This window comes from Bidens hawaiensis, unplaced genomic scaffold (assembly GCF_021521415.1).
Source record: "Bidens hawaiensis isolate Kalapana, Puna unplaced genomic scaffold, B.hawaiensis_p1.1 tig00025700_1, whole genome shotgun sequence".
NCBI classification, from domain to species: domain Eukaryota; kingdom Viridiplantae; phylum Streptophyta; class Magnoliopsida; order Asterales; family Asteraceae; genus Bidens; species Bidens hawaiensis.
Genome location: NW_027494109.1, coordinates 119938 through 139751, shown reverse-complemented (window position 1 = coordinate 139751; position 19814 = coordinate 119938). Strand labels below are relative to the sequence as shown.

The 19814-nt window shown below is 42.5% G+C and overlaps 2 protein-coding genes and 1 pseudogene across 2 annotated transcripts; 2 read left to right on the top strand and 1 right to left on the bottom strand.

Moving 5' to 3' along the window:
- The first annotated feature begins 1269 nt into the window (after positions 1–1269).
- LOC143572018 (protein transport protein Sec61 subunit gamma-like) lies at positions 1270–2554 on the top strand. The gene is made up of 3 exons (XM_077057289.1): positions 1270–1428; positions 1525–1642; positions 2390–2554. Exons 1-2 carry the CDS (start codon positions 1335–1337, stop codon positions 1638–1640), a joined length of 210 nt encoding a protein of 69 aa, XP_076913404.1. The 5' UTR covers positions 1270–1334; the 3' UTR covers positions 1641–1642; positions 2390–2554.
- A 711-nt stretch (positions 2555–3265) lies between these two features.
- LOC143572016 (large ribosomal subunit protein bL27c-like) lies at positions 3266–5095 on the bottom strand. The gene is made up of 4 exons (XM_077057287.1): positions 5070–5095; positions 4693–4987; positions 3822–3923; positions 3266–3727 (listed from the first exon to the last, which is right to left on the bottom strand). Exons 2-4 carry the CDS (start codon positions 4981–4983, stop codon positions 3539–3541), a joined length of 582 nt encoding a protein of 193 aa, XP_076913402.1. The 5' UTR covers positions 4984–4987; positions 5070–5095; the 3' UTR covers positions 3266–3538.
- A 2756-nt stretch (positions 5096–7851) lies between these two features.
- On the top strand, positions 7852–9096 carry LOC143572017 (arabinogalactan O-methyltransferase 1 pseudogene; annotated as a pseudogene).
- The last annotated feature ends 10718 nt before the right edge of the window (positions 9097–19814 follow it).

Here is a 19814-nt window from a genome sequence, read left to right as displayed (position 1 = left end):
AAACATTGTTAAATATAATTTGTATTCATTTGTTATAAATTATTCTTAATTTCAAAATGTTTGGTACCCGTGCTCGTGTAATGTGGTTTATAACCTAGTAAGGAAATAAAACAAGACAGGAGTCGTTAATGTGGTGAGTGTACATTGTGATCCATTCAGGAGTTGCCACCTAGGATTGGATGACGAAACTCACATCCACGTTCAACACCCAAAAATATCAACTGACTTACAAAAGGATCCCTGTTTATTGCACATTGTCAGTTTCAGTCCTTCTCTGTCTAAATATGTTGGTTTGTAGTGGAAAGTATTAATTAAATCAATACAAAAGACTCCATTCATATACTACTATCCTAGACGAAAGCAAGGGTGTGGGGAAATATTGATCCATATTTTATAATAATACACCATATACTTGCATAAGTTCATTTCAAAGTTTTTCAAACCCTACTAATTAAAGTTGGCGAGTCCATTTAGTATACACGAATAAATATTTTTTGTTATGTTGAAAATACATTTTATAATAATTAAGTGATTGAAACCATACGGCTATACGAGATTATCCTCAAGGATGTCAAAAAATACTTCTGCATCATTATTAATCCCTCATCCTTTCCTATTCCTCCTATATCTCTCTACTTCAGCAGTCGTATATTTTCAGGGGTATGCGTATGGATGGATGCACTTTCTCTCTTCCCTCATTCTTTTATATAGGCTCCAACTCATCCAATAACATAATATAAATCTCAATATGAAATCAACTATAACAATGTTAGATTATCATACTTAAAATTTTTTCCATTATACATAAAAATGTTTATTAAGTTTTGCATCATTTCCAACTAAGTGGTTACATTTTTTTTACTACTTCGAGTACCTGTATTTAGACATGCTCAACTTTTGAAGGCTAAAAACTATTAACAGGTTGTATCGCTGTTGCACAAAATGTGCTTGTAAGTCCACAAATCATATATCTACTACATGAAAAAGAAATATCCTGCAACAAAGTGGATTTTATTTGTACAATTAAAACTTCAAACTAGTAACGAGTATGCATATATTATCGATACTTTTTTATCCTCTGATTTGTCCGGGATCACTCCAAACCAAAACTGCAAAACCAAAAGTCTAGGAATCATAACTATACATATTTAAACCTCAAGGGTCAATTTATAACTAACACAATAACCAAAGGATCTAAAATTGCTTCTACAGTCAACACTTATTAACTCGTATGTATAACAACACTTGTTCTCGTCTCACAATTTCATTATATCATCTCAATTCCAAACCTAACTCTCTGCACAGATCCAATTCAGGTCCAATTTCTCGTGCTAATGGACGCTTTGGATTCAGTTTTCGAGCCATTGAGAGAGTTCTCAAAGGACAGCTACCGTCTAGTCAAGAGGTGCCACAAGCCTGATCGCAAAGGTAACAAATTACACAGTTTCAGCTTCAGTTGACTCGATTTAGTTCGTGATTTTGATCTGAATTAGTCGATCTAATGTTTGATTTGATTGTTTACAGAGTTTTCGAAGGTGGCCGTTCGTACGGCTATCGGATTCGTGGTGATGGGATTCGTAGGGTTTTTTGTTAAGCTGATTTTTATTCCGATTAACAATATCATTGTTGGATCTGTTTAGAGGTAAATTTGGATTCTTTTGTGTATTTTTATTATATTTACAATTGATTGATTTTTGACCTGGTATTTGTTAGTGTGCATTTGTTGGTGTTTGTTAGGAATTGGTTAAGTCGAATGATTGGGGCATAAAATGGTAGATGTGTTATATATTGATCTGTATTATGTAGGCTGTTGCATGTATATATTTGTCGAAATAGAGAATCAAAATACACATTAGAAACTAAGAGGATCAACTAGTTGTTAGTAGTTGGTCTGTCTTCGGATTTTTGGTAGTTTAGAGAGCACGGCATATTCGATGAGTGCAAAGTTTATATGCACGTTATAGTTTTTTATTTTAACCTATTTTACTGTCATATATACCAGAATTTGACACGAAAATTGTTGAGCGTCTACATTGGGTTCAAGCCCTGTAATTGTATAGTTATTTGAGTATGGTATAATTTCTTTTGACATCAAGTGTAGTCACCAGGAGGTCTTTGACCTAGCGATTTTCGGTTCCCTGTTTTAAGTGCATAAGCTAGAAATAACTGTTGCTTGCATAGGGTGCATTTTGAGCCTTTGGCGTTGACTGATAGTTATATTGCATGTGACCACATTGTGATCTAAAGTGACTTTTAATAGTTTTGTGTTTAGGATATTTGTTAGAGCATATGATTTCAAATATTGTGTCGTCTAGTTAGAACCGACTGTCTCTTATTGCTGGTTTCGTTGACAGCTGTGAATTTAATAAATGTGTTTTGGGTGTATCAGGTCATACAAGTGCAAGGAATGCATGGAGGCGTGTGCAAAATCGTTAAGAGAAGAATGATGTAATTTAGGGAACTTTTGTTTTTCTGTTCTAATAGAATGAGACTTGTCGTTTGATACTTAAATGTTGAAGTTAAATTGGTTTTACGTCCTGTGCCTTTTGTTTTACTTCTTGCATCGTTCTCTGGCTTTTACGTTGGTTAGTATTCAAAAGGTACTCTACAATTACAGTTGGGATTGGTTCTGATCATGTTACCTGTTTTATCCAAGTTCTAATCATGGTTTGTAACCGAAATGTCCTCGACGATAATGGATCTGCGAAAAAGCAGCTAAGGTTTTCAAGAAAGATTAATACCTTATAAACGAGCAAAATCTTTACAGTTTGTTTTAATACAAACAAATTTACCTCCTGATAATTAAGGATGCAAACCAACCAAAATTGACGGGTAATCCCCAAAACATCCTGTATGTAGATCGGATATAGCGTTAGGTTTAAATGTTATTGCAGGTTCGGATGAGTATTTTGTTTGGTGATTCAGGCTCCATCAACTGTATCAACATACATAGCAGGTATAGCCGTATAGGATGAGTATTTCATTAGGTGATACTGGCTCCATACATTCTGAAACCGTACGCGTAAACACATTCTTGTTTGAATAGTATAGCAATTTACTAACCCATTAAAATTTGGTTTTTTAATCCAATCAGGTAGTTTTTTCTAACAAACAGGTATACCACCATACCCAATGCCGTCACATATCAAACTCCATACCCAATGCCGCCAAATATCTAACTCCGTCATTTATCTAACTGGTATGTGAAACGATTTTACAATCACTGGGATTGTCAATGCATGTCCCAAACCTGTTTCATTATCAAGAAAATTTGATTTATTTACAGCTTTTCAAGTAAGAATCAAACAGCATAACTCATTAAAGATTGTACAACAAAAATACAATATGCCTAGAACAAGCCACACATTCATCGTGTTCACATGACAGACTCACTTATAATATGCCAGCTTTGCTTCAAGGTAGAAGAACTTCAGTACTTACAGGCAACATGTTGACAAAAAAATAATAAACATACAAAAACTAGTAATGTTTGTGAAAATCTTAATTAGCCCGTTGATGAAACATTCGTGAAAAGGAATCAGCAATCGGGATTTTCAACAGCTGCTTCAGTAGCTGATGCCAACACCAAAAGAGGCTCAGCAACCCCGCCTTCCCTAAGCTCTTTTCTTGCCTTTCGGCGTTCACGTTGCAACCTGAATGATTCCCTCTTTCTATTCCTGTAACTGTTCGGGTTTTCAGGCTGCACTTCACGTGGGTAAACGCTTACCTGTTGTTTTGTATGCATTTACAAATTGTGTCAAATCAAAGTGGTTATAACTACTTATAACTATTAACCTTAGTGTTTCAGAACTTAAGTTTACCTTCTTCCTGTCTGGTCCAAACTTTTCAAACTTGACCAGTCCATCAATTAGTGAAAATATGGTGTGATCTTTTCCAATCCCTACGTTCTTTCCCGGATGGACCTGAAAATATTGACAAGAAATCAAAATATATTCATCCCAAGAACACATACCGTAAGCATTCAACTAAATTTGTACATGCAACAAGCAACTATATAGTGATGTAAATCACAAGAGAATCAAATTCTAACCAAACTCGAACCCCCACCTGACCCGTCAGAGTGGTTGAAAACCTTCTTCCCTTTTTTTTGTTAATTTTGAGGACGTTATCTATAACTTTTTTAGTTTATCCTTTACTATTTTTATGTTTACCTTGTTTATCTCTTTTACGTTTAGTATAAGTCAGGGCTGAAGGTTGTTTAGTTTTCAGTTTTGACTTGATTGTGTTTTAGAGAAACCATGATGCTTGCTGACCGAGTCATTCATTTCAGGTTGTTTGAATAAAAACCATACTGTTCTTGATCCATTTGAGTAATTCACGTAGATTCTGTATCATAAATATATGAAATATGCAAACTAAATCCGAACAGTCAACTGAACCATCTATCATAGCCTTATAGCCACAACATAAGTTATTCATCTTTTCGGTGTCTTTAACCTAAGAAACCTGATTTCAGCTCAAATTGTGAATATACTCTTACCAGCTGCTATTAATATTATAATCACATATGGAAACCTAATTCAATTCAGCCAATTACACTACATAATGCAGTTTGACTCATTCAATTTCAATTTCAATATGCACTTTCAAATTAGGGCATAATTCTCAAATTCAAACCTAACTTAAATTCACAAAATTACAATACAATTCAGCTAACCAAAGCTCAATTACCTTAGTTCCTCGCTGTCGGATAATAATCGCCCCAGGCTTCGCAACCTGGTCTCCGTAAATCTTAACACCGAGCCTCTGACCTCGTGAATCACGGCCGTTCTTCGTACTTCCAGCTCCTTTTTTATGCGCATTCTGTATAGTTAACGGAGTTTTCGCCGGTAATTGAAATGAAACCTTGCGAGCCAACGGAACAGATCCGAATTCTCCTTTGAAGAAAGAAGAAGATGAGCTTGAACCGAATGAGAGGCCTTTGAATGCTCCGACTAGATTGAAACTAACAGCTGCCGCCATTATTCTGCTGCAAAGTAAATATGATTTCAGTATCCAATTACTGATTCAACTAAACGCAAGGTTAGGGTTTGGTGTGAAGTTCTTACTCGGCGAGAACGATGAATGATTGCCTTCAATGGAGGATGAGAATGTGAATGCGAATGCGAATGTTGCCTTATCCTCTATGTATGTATGTGTCTATGAGCGTATAAATACCCTCATCGTGCCACATTTGTTGCAATTTTTGTTTATACGTGGTAATTTCGTTTATGTTCGTTCGCTTAATAAATAAATAAATAAATATGAGGTTGGAATTTCGTACGATTAACTAGATGCGTGAATGTAAAGAAAGGTTGTGTTCGTTTACGCTCGTTTATGATGGTTAATGTTTGTTTATTTATATTTATGTTTGTTCATTAATGATTTTTTTAATATTTTTATTGACTTTTATAATTTTATTAAATAGATTTTAAGTAAAATTAGCAACGATAAAACGCAATAAACATACTAGTAATATATTTGATTTATATGTAAAATTAACATATGGATTATATGAATGAAGAAAAATACCAGCACAAATTAGATACCCGATGTAAATCGTTGACATTGGTTATTCTCAATTAGCAAAATCAAACAAGCCTTGATTTTTCAACTTAAGGATTGAACTATGAACTATCATATTTTTATTCGAATACATGGAAAAATTATACACATAAGTTATTCAATATCTCAAATATTCTTAACATGACACTATATTTTATTAGCTTTGTATCTTTAGCATTTAATGAGTACATTAGAAACCAAGTCCCAAACTCCTTTGAAGTGGCTAAAACTCATACTTACATAGGTATAGATAGCTCCTTTCCTATTGCACCTATCATGCAACTTTTTCAGCATTTTAGTCCTTACATAGGTATAGATAGCTCATTTGAAGCCCACTAATCTTCATATTCATACTCTTTTTAACTCTTAACACTACAAAAAAAAAATCTACTCCCAACACAATATCATATTAGTTATCATCTTTTCATCCTACTTGCACAAAACCCTCACTAGTCCTATCTAAGAATTTTTCTCTCTCAAACACAATAATGATCACCATCCATATCAACATAAACATTTCCTCATTATCTTTACGCGCCATCTTCTCCATTTGTATCATATATAAGAAAATCTTTAGTATAATTAATGTTATCAAAATCATGTAAACTCAAATTAGCAACCACATGATCTTGATTAACGATCTCTATTTGTTCTTCATGGCCAACATTAGGAATAACAATATTTTCTCCATCAACATTATGGCACTTTGTTCGTGACCATCATTATAGATCCTTCACTAGGTTTATTAGCGTTACCATCCTTTTGTTGTTTACCAATGACCAATGATAGATATTTAGATTCATCGTCATGTTAATTTATTAGCATATGCATCATGTTAGGTATTTGTTGACCAATATCCCACACCATATGCATACATTACAGAAAACAACATTTTGCCATAACTCTTCTGAGCCTAACCTTTATTTAGAGATGGGTGTTCAATGCTTACATTGATAACCTTACTATCTCTAATGCATTTACCCAAATTGATCATAGGATCCATTCTAGGTATTTATAAATGATAATATATTGGTTTCCCCTGTTTAAAGAAGTCTAACTCTTGCATTATGAAATCAACTTCCTGTACATAATATTAATCGTAATTATCTTGAAAATCCAAAAAAGTTAACCTTACCAAAGGGAAGTTCTTAAAGAACCCCGGGGAATCTTGAGAGAAAACGAGTTTGGTTAACCATCTATGAATAAAAGCTAGAGAAGCAAATTAAATTAGGGTCCATAAGAAAGTTTCACAACATACATTTTATATGTATATGTATAATGTACTATAGGTTTTGCCTATGTAGAATTAAGAAGATAATGAAGTAAAGAAACCGAAAGCAATGCAACGACTAACGTATATATAGATCAAGAGTGTAAAGCCAACGGAGTCGTTCTTCACATATGTCCAAATGAGTGACAATAGAGAATGCAAAACGGAAATATAACTTTAAAAAAAGTTACAATCATTAATCTTTATTTAGTTTCAGAGACACTAGAGTGATGATAAGAGTATATAAGAGTAGACGACTTTCACTAGTTAAATTCTTGAATTGAACGAGTTTTATCTCACCACATTTAGGTGAGTTTTTTTTCCAGATCAAAAGACGAGTGTATCCCGATGTAATAAATTTCGAAAGTACCTCATTCGAAAGACTCGTTGGCCGTTAAAAAAATTAGTGCATATATTAATGTTTTAAAAACCGGTATTTTACCTGTGTCGGATTGTGCTAAAAATTGTACAACCGGTTGAACTGGATTATACCGGAAGGTTCAACCGGTTGAATAGGTTATCTTATAATTTCTTATAAAGGAAAATTCAATTCAAAAATAACCCAAAAGTAAATGATTCCATTACAAAAAAAATAATCCAAAAGTTAATTCATATAAAAAAAAGCAATACAAAAACACTCAATTTTAAAAAAATAGTCCTAAAGTTAACATGTTTAAATGTTAATTGTTGGGTTAAAATTAATTTTAAAAAAATATTGGTTGCAAATATTTAAAATTTATCGCATTTTAAACCGGTTTTCCGGTGAAAGCCGGTAGTTTATAAAAAAACCATCAGCACGATATTAAAGCAAACCGTCTAAAAATACGAGGCTCAAAATACCGGCCAGTTATGCGAAATTCGATTTAACCGATTCAACCGGCCGATTTAAACCGACTTTCAAAACACTGGCATATATAATAAAGTATCCAACTCAAAAGTTGCTAGTTACTTGGTTGTAATAATTATTTCATTTAATAGTTATATAATTGTTTATCAAATACATATCATTAGCATCTATTTACTCTACATCAAACCCTAAATCCAAAATCCTCAATCAAACAATGAGAAACCGCATCATTGTCAGCGAAAAGCCACTATTCTTCTCCATCCTGATCGCCGTCATAATAACCGCGGGCCTCACCATCACCACGCTCCACCGCACGGGAAGCGCAAACCCGACTTCCATCCTGTGCACATTCGTCAATTCTCAAACCCAAACCCACACCGAACCACTCAAACACTCCGCCACTCACATCTCCGCCATCCTCCACTACGCCACCACTAAAACCACCCCCCAACAAACCCTTCCAGAGATCAAAGTCGCCGCTGACGTCATCCAAACCCTAGCCCCATGCAACCTCCTTGTTTTCGGGATCGGCCACGAATCCGTCATGTGGGCCTCACTCAACCCACGTGGCACCACATTATTCCTCGAAGATGACCTTAACTCCGTGCATAGAACCCTCAACGACGCGCCCTCGTTGCGCGTGCACCATATCGCATACACGACGCAATTATCAGACGCGGATTATCTTTTAACTTCCTACAAAACATCACCTAAATGTTTACCTCCCCGCGTGTTCCTGAAAGGAAACACGCGGTGCAAGTTGGCGTTGCACAACTTGCCAGAGGAGGTGTACAAGAGGGAATGGGACGCTATAATAATTGATGGTCCCAAGGGATATTATGGGGAGGCGCCTGGGAGGATGGCGGCCATATTTTCTGCGGCTGTGATGGCGCGGAATAGAGAAAGGGCGGGAGACACGCATGTGTTTGTGCATGATGTTAATAGGAAGGTGGAGAAGGAGTATGCGTTAGAGTTTTTGTGTAAGAATTATTTGGTGACGTCCGAGAATAGGCTTTGGCATTTTAAGATACCGCCAGCGGGTAAAGATAGCCTCACGTTTTGCTAAGATGGATATTGTTGAGCGCTTTGGCCGTATATACAGAAATCTTTTTGCTTTTTTCGGGCCCATGTCGGCCATACTGGCGGCATGGGGACGTGGAAATAATGGAATAACTATTGTACTTGGGATTTGTCAAATGCAGAAAGATCAAAAACTCGGTTTTGAGTTTTTTTAGATGAATTTGAAGTTTTTGTAGGAATCATTGTTCTAATTTTGGTTGGATCAACTCTATGTTAGAATTTTTGGGTCTGGTGAGGTTTTTATTAATATTATTAACATGAGAATGCTATGTTAGTATAGTTAATTTTGGTTAAAAAAATGCTAAATATAAGATGATTTTATCTTACCTTTAGTTTCAAGTTGGACAACTTAAAACAGTCTAGTGATTGACTAATGGAACACGCTTCTAGCTAGTCACTATATCATGAAAACTTTCTTTTAATTTTATTCTCAAATATTTGTTTATGTGGTCATTGTCAATACTATGTGAAGAGTTAGGTCCCAGCAGAGTCCAGTTGGACCCGCAAGACTCACCTTAAACAGGGACGTCTGCGCAGAAACCAACTGGATCCGCAGGACCAACCATGCTCAGAGACGTGACGTCCTTACGCGCAGTACGCAAGCTGGTCCCGCAGGAAATGCCTCCCAATGGTGAAGGACTCCGCCTGTCCCCGCAGCCTCGGATACAAGCCATTAGGGAAGGCCACCCGCGCAGCAAGGCTACACGCACAAGTCACTTAGCTCTCAATCGTTCAGTGTCACCTGAAGGAATGAGCGAAGCCGGGAACAATCCCGCACAAGGGCGGGAGGGGGAATACTCCCGCCCAATAAGCCAGTCCGTACGATACGGGAAGATCTTCTGTACTGTACCTGACGAGGTATGGGAAAAAGATCTGACTAAAGATACGACAGCTTATAGACAACAGTATGGCGAGCAGCATGCTCCTACACTGTATGTCACTATTAGCCGCTGCCTACTCACCAACTCTTGTCATACCACGTGCGTAGCTGGCAGTTGGTAGAAAAGGAATAGTATACAGCAGGCCTGGTCGCTATCAGCCGCTACCTACCCACCAACTACCAGCAGGGCACGTGCGTAGGCTACTGTTGGTGGAACAGGAACACTGTTGCAGCCGGCCATACCTCCTTGGAAACCTACCTTCGGCTATAAATACCACAAATGGTATGACCATCTCATCTTATCATATCTTATCACATTATCATCATATTATACCTGATATCTGCTCTAGCAATCTCTTAATATACTTTTATATTTAAAGAGCAATCTAGTCTGATTCTCACGCCGGAGGGTGGTCACAAGGAGGAACCCCCCCTTCTCAGTGACGAGCTCACGGTGTCTGTTTTGCAGGTTATCAGAAGAACCATCTTCCAAGGGTCTAACCCCTCGTGGGAAACACCTATCTAACCCCCAGGTTACCAGTAATCTGTCCGGGGTCCGGTTAGTGTTTCTTCATTGGCGCCATCCGTGCATAAAGCTAGAACTTCATTTTTCTCCAGTTTTTTCAAACTTCTACAAAGATGGTTAGAGAAATTCCGGTAACCACAACCCCAGCTACTGGGGGGAATACCGGTAACACAGTTTTTACAAACACTACCCCGGTTACCCAAGCCGGGGCAAGTGAAGTAAATTTTACGAACACTACCCCAGTTACTCATGCTGGGGCAGGTGCAGTAAATGATCGCCTACTGGGATCCACTGATACCCAGGTTGAGAAACGAAGACTCCCCCGCCAAACTCTCGATGAAGTCAAGGCATGGGCGGAGGCACGACAAAAAGAATTCCAGGCCGAGTTGAACGAACGCTTGCGTTCCATACAACAGGCCGACGAATTCGAATACTGGGAGGATGACTCGGAGGAATCCGACTCCGACGCGAACCCTCGCCATAGGGCAAAAGGGAAGCGTAAGGAAATGGAATCCCAACCGAAAAGGCATTTTGGACAAGCCTTCAAACCAAAAAGCACAGGTGGAAGTCCACGAGACTTCTCCAAAACGTTCAGACCAAACATTGCAAATGCAGGAACGTCCAAGTTTGCAAGGGACATTGCGGAAGCAATCGCCCCAAAGAGTGCCAAACAAATGCCTAACATAGGCACATATGATGGTATATCTGATCCAGACGATCATTTGAACAGGTTCATAGCGGGGGCAACCGTCAGCAATTGGACGGAACCCACGTGGTGTTACATGTTCCAAATGACGCTTGTTGGGGCTGCTAGAGCTTGGTTTGATCGTCTACCGGTCAACCACATCTACGACTGGGCAGACTTCCAGCAGAAGTTTAGCCAACACTTCAGCCAGCAACGGAAGTATACCGAGTAGCAATGGACAATCCTCAAATGCATACGAGAAGAAGATGAATCTCTGCCAAACTTCATCACTCGCTTTAACTCAAAGAAGCTAAGTTTGGGCAATATCAGTGAAGATCTTGTTCGCGCTGCCTTCATCCAGGGCGCGCATGACCCAGAGCTCATCCGCACCCTAACGGGTAAAGATGGCATGCCATCCACATGGGATGCCATCATGACAGCAGCAAAACGCTATGCGGAAACGGAGAAGCAACTGGGTAGAGATCTCCCACAGAGCACAAACCTCTACACTCAAAAGACGAGAGAAGACAACGTCCTCACCGCCCGACTAAATAAAAAGCGGAAGCTAGGCATTTGGCAGTCAAGGGTAAACTTTGACACCCTATCCGGCTTGCAACATCGATTGGGCGGAAGGGATAATGTACAGCCGCACCGGAACTCCAGATGGACGCCACTCACCAAAAGCGTCACTGAGATATTCGCCACTGAAGAGCTCCCGTGGCCAAAGCCTCCAATAATCCGACAACGTCACGATGCTGATCGGAGCAAATACTGTGACTTTCACAAGACAAAAGGCCACAACACTGAAGAATGCATAGACGTAAAAGACATGGTTGAAGCATTTGTCAGAGATGGTACGCTCGCGCACCTCGTGGCGCAATAAAGGCTGAGCAGGCGGGTGCGTGTAGAACCCCAGCTGGGGAAAACGAATAAAAATTCCAGCTTCAATGTCGAGACTACATGCTGCGTAAAGAACGAGATCCCGAACCAGGTGCGTATCGGCTCGATGGCACTCCCATCCCAACATGGAAGGGAGCTCATTTACACAGTTCGCATGTAAATCAATTCCAATTTGTAAAGAAAAGGCCAAGAGCCACTTCTAATGGAAATGATTCTCTTTAGAACATCGAAGCTGATGATTTTACTTTTCTGAACACTAATATGACGATATTCACATTGTGAAGTCGTTGCGTGGGAAGGCGGTTCTACCCGCACAAACCCAATAATGTGAAAAAACCTTCACGCAGGTCAGTTGAAGGGGAAAGGTTCAGCACCCAAAAATGAAAGTGCCGGTCTATCCGCACAAATCATAATGAGGAAACTGAACAATAACCTATCAACAACCGCGCGTCGAACGGTTAAACTATGCAACACTGGTAACGGCATTCACATTACGTGAAGTCGTTGCGTGGGAAGGCGGTCCTACCCGCACAAACCCAATAACACGAAAAAACCTTCACGCAGGTCAGTTGAAGGGGAAAGGTTCAGCACCCAAAAATGAAAGTGCCGGTCTATCCGCACGAATCATAATGGGGAAACTGAACAATAACCTATCAAACAACCGCGCGTCGAACGGTTAAACTATGCAACACTGGTGACGGCATTATGAGAAGTCGTTGCGTGGGAAGGCGGTCCTACCCGCACAAACCCAATAACGTGTCAAACCTTCACGCAGGTCAGTTGAAGGGGAAGAGTTCAATTATCCCATTAAATGAAAGTGCCGGTCTATCCGCACGAATCATAATGGGGAAACTGAACAATAACCTATTATCAACCACGTTCAAAGGTTCACTTATCCTCAAAAGGATGAGGAAAACCTACACGCAGGTCAGATAAGGGTAAAGTTTTGTCATCCTACTAAGTGCAAGTGACGGTTCCACCCGCACAATCACGAAAGAGGAAGCAAAACTTCACACCTATTATCAACCACGTTCAAAGGTTAACTTATCCTCAAAGGATAAGGAAGACCTACACGCAGGTCAGATAAGGGTAAAGTTTTGCCCTAAGTGCAAGTGACGGTACTACCCGCACAATCACGAAAGAGGAAGCAAAACTTCACACCTATTATCAACCACGTTCAAAGGTTAACTTATCCTCAAAAGATGAGGAAAACCTACACGCAGGTCAGATGAAGGTTAAAGTTTAGCCATCCTACTAAGTGCAAGTGACGGTTCTACCCGCACAATCACGAAAGAGGAAGCAAAACTTTAACCCATTATCAACCACGTTCAACAGGTTAACTTATTCTACACTTGGAAAATTGCTAATTTAAACTAAGTATGCAAGTCATAAGTTTATAAAGCAAGAAACCCAAAGAAGGAAATAACAATCTTATACGCAAAAAGATTTGTATTTCACAAACGAATTATTACAAGAATGGCCGGGTAACTACCCGCCTACGAAAAGAAAATACATCTGTACAAGACTATCCTAGCAATGGGAAGGGATCTTCAGGATCAAGCTTCAGGGCCGCTTCCACTTGGACCCGCTCCATCAGAAGAACGAGGCGGTTCGAGGAAGGCTTTAAGGATAGCTAACCCATCATCAGCAGCAGCTACTTGGTTCACCTTCTCCACCACTGGATGCGGGAAGGCGGCGTATTGATTTACTGCTTGGTCGTATATGGCTTCAGTATCAACATTGTACAAAGGGAAGTTGGAAGGCGGGAAGCCTTTCTCAACGAACCCTAGACCAAGCAGGAAGCCGGCCCGTTCCCCATCCTCGTGAGAAGCGTTGAGGGCTGCGCTCATGGCATCATCGTAAGTAGTCTCTGAGAAGACCCGATGCACAACCTACAAAGAAAATATACAAGTGTCAAGCACCTTTTCTATGTACAAAGGAAAGCGTGAAGACGCAAAGCTAAACATACCTGAGGCAACGCTTCTCGAAGAAGCCATTCCTTGGCAACCAGAGCTTCTTGGAGGGCGGCTTGAGCTTGGGTACGGGCGCGTTCGGCTTCGCTTTTGTTAAGGTTGGCAAGTAGCACTTCCTTTGCAGCAGCCTCTTCAACGCCCTTAAGCTTCCACTCGGTGTGATCAAGCACGCCCCTCTGGTCCAGGATCTCTTGAAGCTTCTTGGCATCCTCCATCGCCAAGGCGTCATGAGCACGTTGGAGAGCCTCCAATTTGGCCTTGAGCTCCTCGTTCTCCACGCGTAAAGGCTCAGCAACGGCTTCAGCCTGGGTGGCCCTCTCGGTTGCGTTCCTCGCAGTCTCCTTAGCCAGCCGAAGCTGTTCGTTAACAGCTTGGGCAGCCTTGGAGCGGGCCTCGAGTCGCGCTTGAACCTCAACCTCGAGGGCCTTGAAGGCCTTCTCCTTCTCCGCAGCAGCTGCGGCCAACTTTTGGTTCTCCTCCCGAAGAGCCCGCGCTTGAGATACGTCTTTGGCGCGAGCTGCTTTTAACTTGTCGTTTTCACGACAAAGCAGCTCGACGCGTGGCTGCATCCGGGCCTGGAGAACCCGAAGCTCATTGGTTAGCCTACCCTCCTGGTAGCTAGCCATGGCTTCCCCCAACGCACCATGGGGAGCAGCGTGGCGAGCCCATTCCACGCACTCCACAGGGGTACGAAGGGTTGTTCCTCGGCGTATGTTCCATCGCGGAACATACACTTCATTGGAATCCGACACTGCAAAAACAAAAAAGCAGTTAGGAAAAGATGATAAAAAATAAAAGTGAAAAAGGGCCAAAGGAACCCTACGCACCTGTAGGGTCTATAACAGGCCGATAGCCGCCGAACCCATCACCTGAACCCAAAGGAAACCCATCCAAAAGGTCAGGCAGATGGGAAGGTGGCAAAGATTGGCGAGTACTCCCATGCGTACCTGATGGGCCGGCCGTCGGTGCCGGTGGCGGGGGCATGGTGGCAGCCGCCGCAGTCGCTGCCGCAGAATCCGCAGCAATCGTAACCGCCGGCTCGGTAAAAGATGCTGTAAAAATCGCACTTACCACCGGCGGTGACGTCATCTTGGCTGGAACAGTCGGCTCAAGGGACTGAGCAACTGATCCAGCGGAAGCAGGCGCAGGCGCCTGGGTCGTCGCCTCAGGTAGGCTGACCGAGCCTACCGTCATCGGCGGAGAGGTACTCCTCTGCGCTCCACCCTGGAATGCGTCAACATCCACGCCTGCACAAGAAGATAAGTGTTAATAAATTTATGAAGTATGATAAATCCACAAAAACAAGGATGTTTGTACTTACGGGTTTTCTTGAGCCTGAACGTACGGACGGGCGGGGACGAGCCCGATGGAGCCGGTCTCTTGATGCCGGTCACCGTCGTCGTCAATGGTTCTCCGGAGGTAACAGTCGTAGCCTCCGGAACAGTGGTCTTCTCACCACCGGGGTTCCCCGCCACCTCTTCACTATCTGACTCGGTGTCAGATAGGAGCACCGGATCAGCTGTGGAGGCCACCTTCTCCTTCCCTTTCCCACCGGCAGCCTTCCTCTTCCGCACCAGCGGAGGACCATCTGCGGATTCCTCAGAAGAGGACAGGATGTCAGGAATCCCAGCAGCGGGTACAGCATTGAGGGGTTGAGGATAGAGTATCGCCTTACCTGGCCGCCGTTGGCTCAGGATCTCGTGGCCCAGCGGATAGACCTCCACAAACCGATCCGCCGTTTACTCCAGGATGGGCAACTCATTCTCGTCTAGAGCACGAGTACCCACCCGCACAGGACCGTCAGCTTCCCGCGGGTACAGGAGCGACTCCAAATCGTTCCCCTCTGAAAAGAAAAACAGTTAGAAGACAAACTCATATCAGCAAGAAAGACAAGACATACCATAAGGAATAGAGTTCAAACCGTATTCGAGAAGGATGGGAAACCGGGACGCATCCTTCCATACCCGGCTCATCCCCAGCATCACCATCCCGGACTCCGCAAACCGGTAAACCGGAGATTGGACCCGGGATATCTTCGCGAACCATTCCGCCTCCTGGTAGCTGGAAGCATGAAGGCTCGGAAGCGCTTGCCCCTTCTTAAACTTCATGGCAATAGGGATGGCGCGGGCAGAAACGTAGAAGAACTCCCGCTTCCACGATCGGAGACTGCGCTCGGTCACGCAGATCTTCAAACCCTTAATACGGGTTGTCAAGGTGTACCACCCCTGGATGCACCTCCAAGTATAGAAGGTCATCAGGCGGTCCACATAGGGCTCAATACCCAGAATCCGGCACACCCACTCGAAGTGCCGGATCTTGGCAATCGCCATCGGATGCAACTCGGTTAGGTGCACACCGTGCCTCTCCAGGACACGGTACACAAACTTTGTCAATGGGAACCTAATGTTCCCATAAACAAAGAATGCAGCATATACCCCGATCTTGCCACTGGGGGCATCGTACACAGTCTGGTGGGGTTCAGGAAACTCAGGCTCAAGAGACTCAAGCATGAATTTCCTGACGACGTACTGGTACTGATCGACAGGTAGAGCACACTGGCACTCGCCAGCAGTACTCCTATCGTCGGCTACAGCTTCAGCATCATGGGAAGACATATTGCAGAGGAAGAAGAAAACGATTTCGGGAAAATGCTTGCCTGAAAAGGGGAGTATTTGCCGGAAATCGCTAAGAAGAAGAAGAGAAGGGTGAAAGTGTGGATTACAAAGAACCCTCTCCCCCTTTATATAGTAATCGCAATTAATGCGGTGAATTTAATGCGGAGGAGAGAGAAAACGAAGGTGCAATGAAACTATGACACGTGGCAAAAAGCAAGCTGGAAACAGCTGTTGAAAGGACGTGTGCCAGTAATTTCGCGGCCACGCGCCCGAAAATCGCGCCCACGCGCCTGAAAAGCGTCTGGAATGACCATGTACTGTCACGTCACCATAACTTCCTGCACGTCCTGACACAGTCAGAAGAAACCGTCGCACGACGTTTCAGAGGTTTGGACTGTTCCTATCTTTCCACCAACCCTTCGAATTTCAAAATTCAAATTTTGAAAATATTAAAAAGTAAGCGGGAAAATACCCCTTACCTTGGCAAACAAGTAACCGTAAGACGGATGCGGGTACAGTGTAAAGGCAAAACCCTTCACGTACCTAGCACCCGCAGGGAATTGAAGCCAAGTAAAACCTTGGCAAACAAGTAACCGTAAGACGGATGCGGGTACAGTGTAAAGGCAAAACCCTTCACGTACCTAGCACCCGCAGGGAATTGAAGCCAAGTAAAACCTTGGCAAACAAGTAACCGTAAGACGGATGCGGGTACAGTGTAAAGGCAAAACCCTTCACGTACCTAGCACCCGCAGGGAATTGAAGCCAAGTAAAACCTTGGCAAACAAGTAACTGTAAGACGGATGCGGGTACAGTGTAAAGGCAAAACCCTTCACATACCTAGCACCCGCAGGGAATTGAAGCCAAGTAAATTTTGGCGAACAAGTAACCGTAAGACGGATGCGGGTACAGTGTAAAGGCAAAACCCTTCACATACCTAGCACCCGCAGGGAATTGAAGCCAAATATTCCTCGGCAACCAAGTAACTATAAGACGGGTGCGGGTACAGTGTAAAGGCAAAACCCTTCACATACCTAGCACCCGCAGGGAATTGACGCCAGGAATACCTTGGAAGTAAAGTAACCGTAAGACGAGCGCTGGTACAGTGTTAAGGCAAAACCCTTCACATACCTAGCGCTCCGCTGGGAATTGAAACCAAGAAGGATCTTCTGGGCAATGCTTGCGGAAGCGGAAATAACATCCCCGCATAGCGGGAACGTCGAGAACTACGTTGTTTGAAGCTCCAGGATGGAATTGGTGGTTTTAACATAATTGATCACTATGTTCAAAACTACCAAAACCTCATGGAGAATCCACACAAGTGGGACTCAACGCTCCTGACTTGCGAGGAGGTTACAGACCTACCCGCATCATACTCAAAGACCAAGCAGGAAACTCGGGAATTTCTGCAAGTGACAAGGACTTCCGCGGGAAGAATCCCCATGGAAAACCTTAAAAAACCCTTTTCAAAACCCTTTGCTTAAGTCCAAAAGTTCACCTCACTTTATTAAACACGCATGAGAAGAACATTGGACTAGGGGGACTTGAAGAGGTAGGTCCCAGCAGAGCCCAGTTGGACCCGCAAGACTCACCTTAAACAGGGACGTCTGCGCAGAAACCAACTGGATCCGCAGGACCAACCATGCTCAGAGACGTGACGTCCTTACGCGCAGTACGCAAGCTGGTCCCGCAGGAAATGTCTCCCAATGGTGAAGGACTCCGCCTGTCCCCGCAGCCTCGGATACAAGCCATTAGGGAAGGCCACCCGCGCAGCAAGGCTACACGCACAAGGCACTTAGCTCTCAATCGTTCAGTGTCACCTGAAGGAATGAGCGAAGCCGGGAACAATCCCGCACAAGGGCGGGAGGGGGAATACTCCCGCCCAAATAAGCCAGTCCGTACGATACGGGATGATCTTCTGTACTGTACCTGACGAGGTATGGGAAAAAGATCTGACTAAAGATACGACAGCTTATAGACAACAGTATGGCGAGCAGCATGCTCCTACACTGTATGTCACTATTAGCCGCTGCCTACTCACCAACTCTTGTCATACCACGTGCGTAGCTGGCAGTTGGTAGAAAAGGAATAGTATACAGCAGGCCTGGTCGCTATCAGCCGCTACCTACCCACCAACTACCAGCAGGGCACGTGCGTAGGCTACTGTTGGTGGAACAGGAACACTGTTGCAGCCGGCCATACCTCCTTGGAAACCTACCTTCGGCTATAAATACCACAAATGGTATGACCATCTCATCTTATCATATCTTATCACATTATCATCATATTATACCTGATATCTGCTCTAGCAATCTCTTAATATACTTTTATATTTAAAGAGCAATCTAGTCTGATTTTCACGCCGGAGGGTGGTCACAAGGAGGAACCCCCCCTTCTCAGTGACGAGCTCACGGTGTCTGTTTTGCAGGTTATCAGAAGAACCATCTTCCAAGGGTCTAACCCCTCGTGGGAAACACCTATCTAACCCCCAGGTTACCAGTAATCTGTCCGGGGTCCGGTTAGTGTTTCTTCACTATGAGTTCAACCAACGATTTGGTACTCAATCTACACGCTCTAAAAAAATTCAAATTTTGGTGTCACTTGACCCCTCGACAATTTGGCTCCACGTACCATTGCCAAGACTTAGGTCCGCAACATCCGCTCCTCTCTATGTGTGATTCTTGGAATCCTCCTATATGTAATTTGTGTTGCAAACTCATAGTGTTCCAATCTTTTGAAAGTGTGATGAAGATAAAGGCATGGTGATTCTAATTAAGAGTTTCATTTAGCTCAGTTTGATGAATTTGTTTTCTTCTCAGTGCTATTGGCTATATATTCCAAGTCATTGGGTGTTAAACTGGAGTCAACGGAGAAAGTCAAGGGAAGTTTAAGGTTGTTTCTGCCAACCACTGAAACTCAAAGGGGTGATCGTGTACATTTGGTTAACCAGTTAGTTAGATAAAAGGCATGATGCTAACGAATAGTTTTCTATTCTTCTTCGTTCCTTCATTTTGTTCACTGCAATACATATTCTTGCATTCGCTTTTGATTCGTGAAGTAAAGCCCTGGCATATTTTGTTCTTAGTTCATTCTTTGTTGTTGTTCTCACTTCTCAGTTGTGTTGTAAGGCTAAAATCCGTTAAATTGTGCTATAATCTTCAACATATGTTTACTTAGGAAGAGTTCTGACATGAAAAATAAACGTTGATCCTTTTATATATAACACAAACCGAACTGCCATCTCCACTTTGGTGGGATGGTAAAGGCTTTGGCCTTTGGGTGAGAGGTCCAGGGTTCGATCCCTGGCAATGGCGGTTTAATGTAAATAATAGGAGGAAAGCATTAACATTCAAAAAAAAAAAAAACAAACCGAACTACATCTGGATAATGGGTAAGCGAGCAACAAGCTGCGCCGCTATCCCCTTTTGAATCGCAGGGTTGCGCGAGCAACAAACTACACAAAAATAAACTAAACT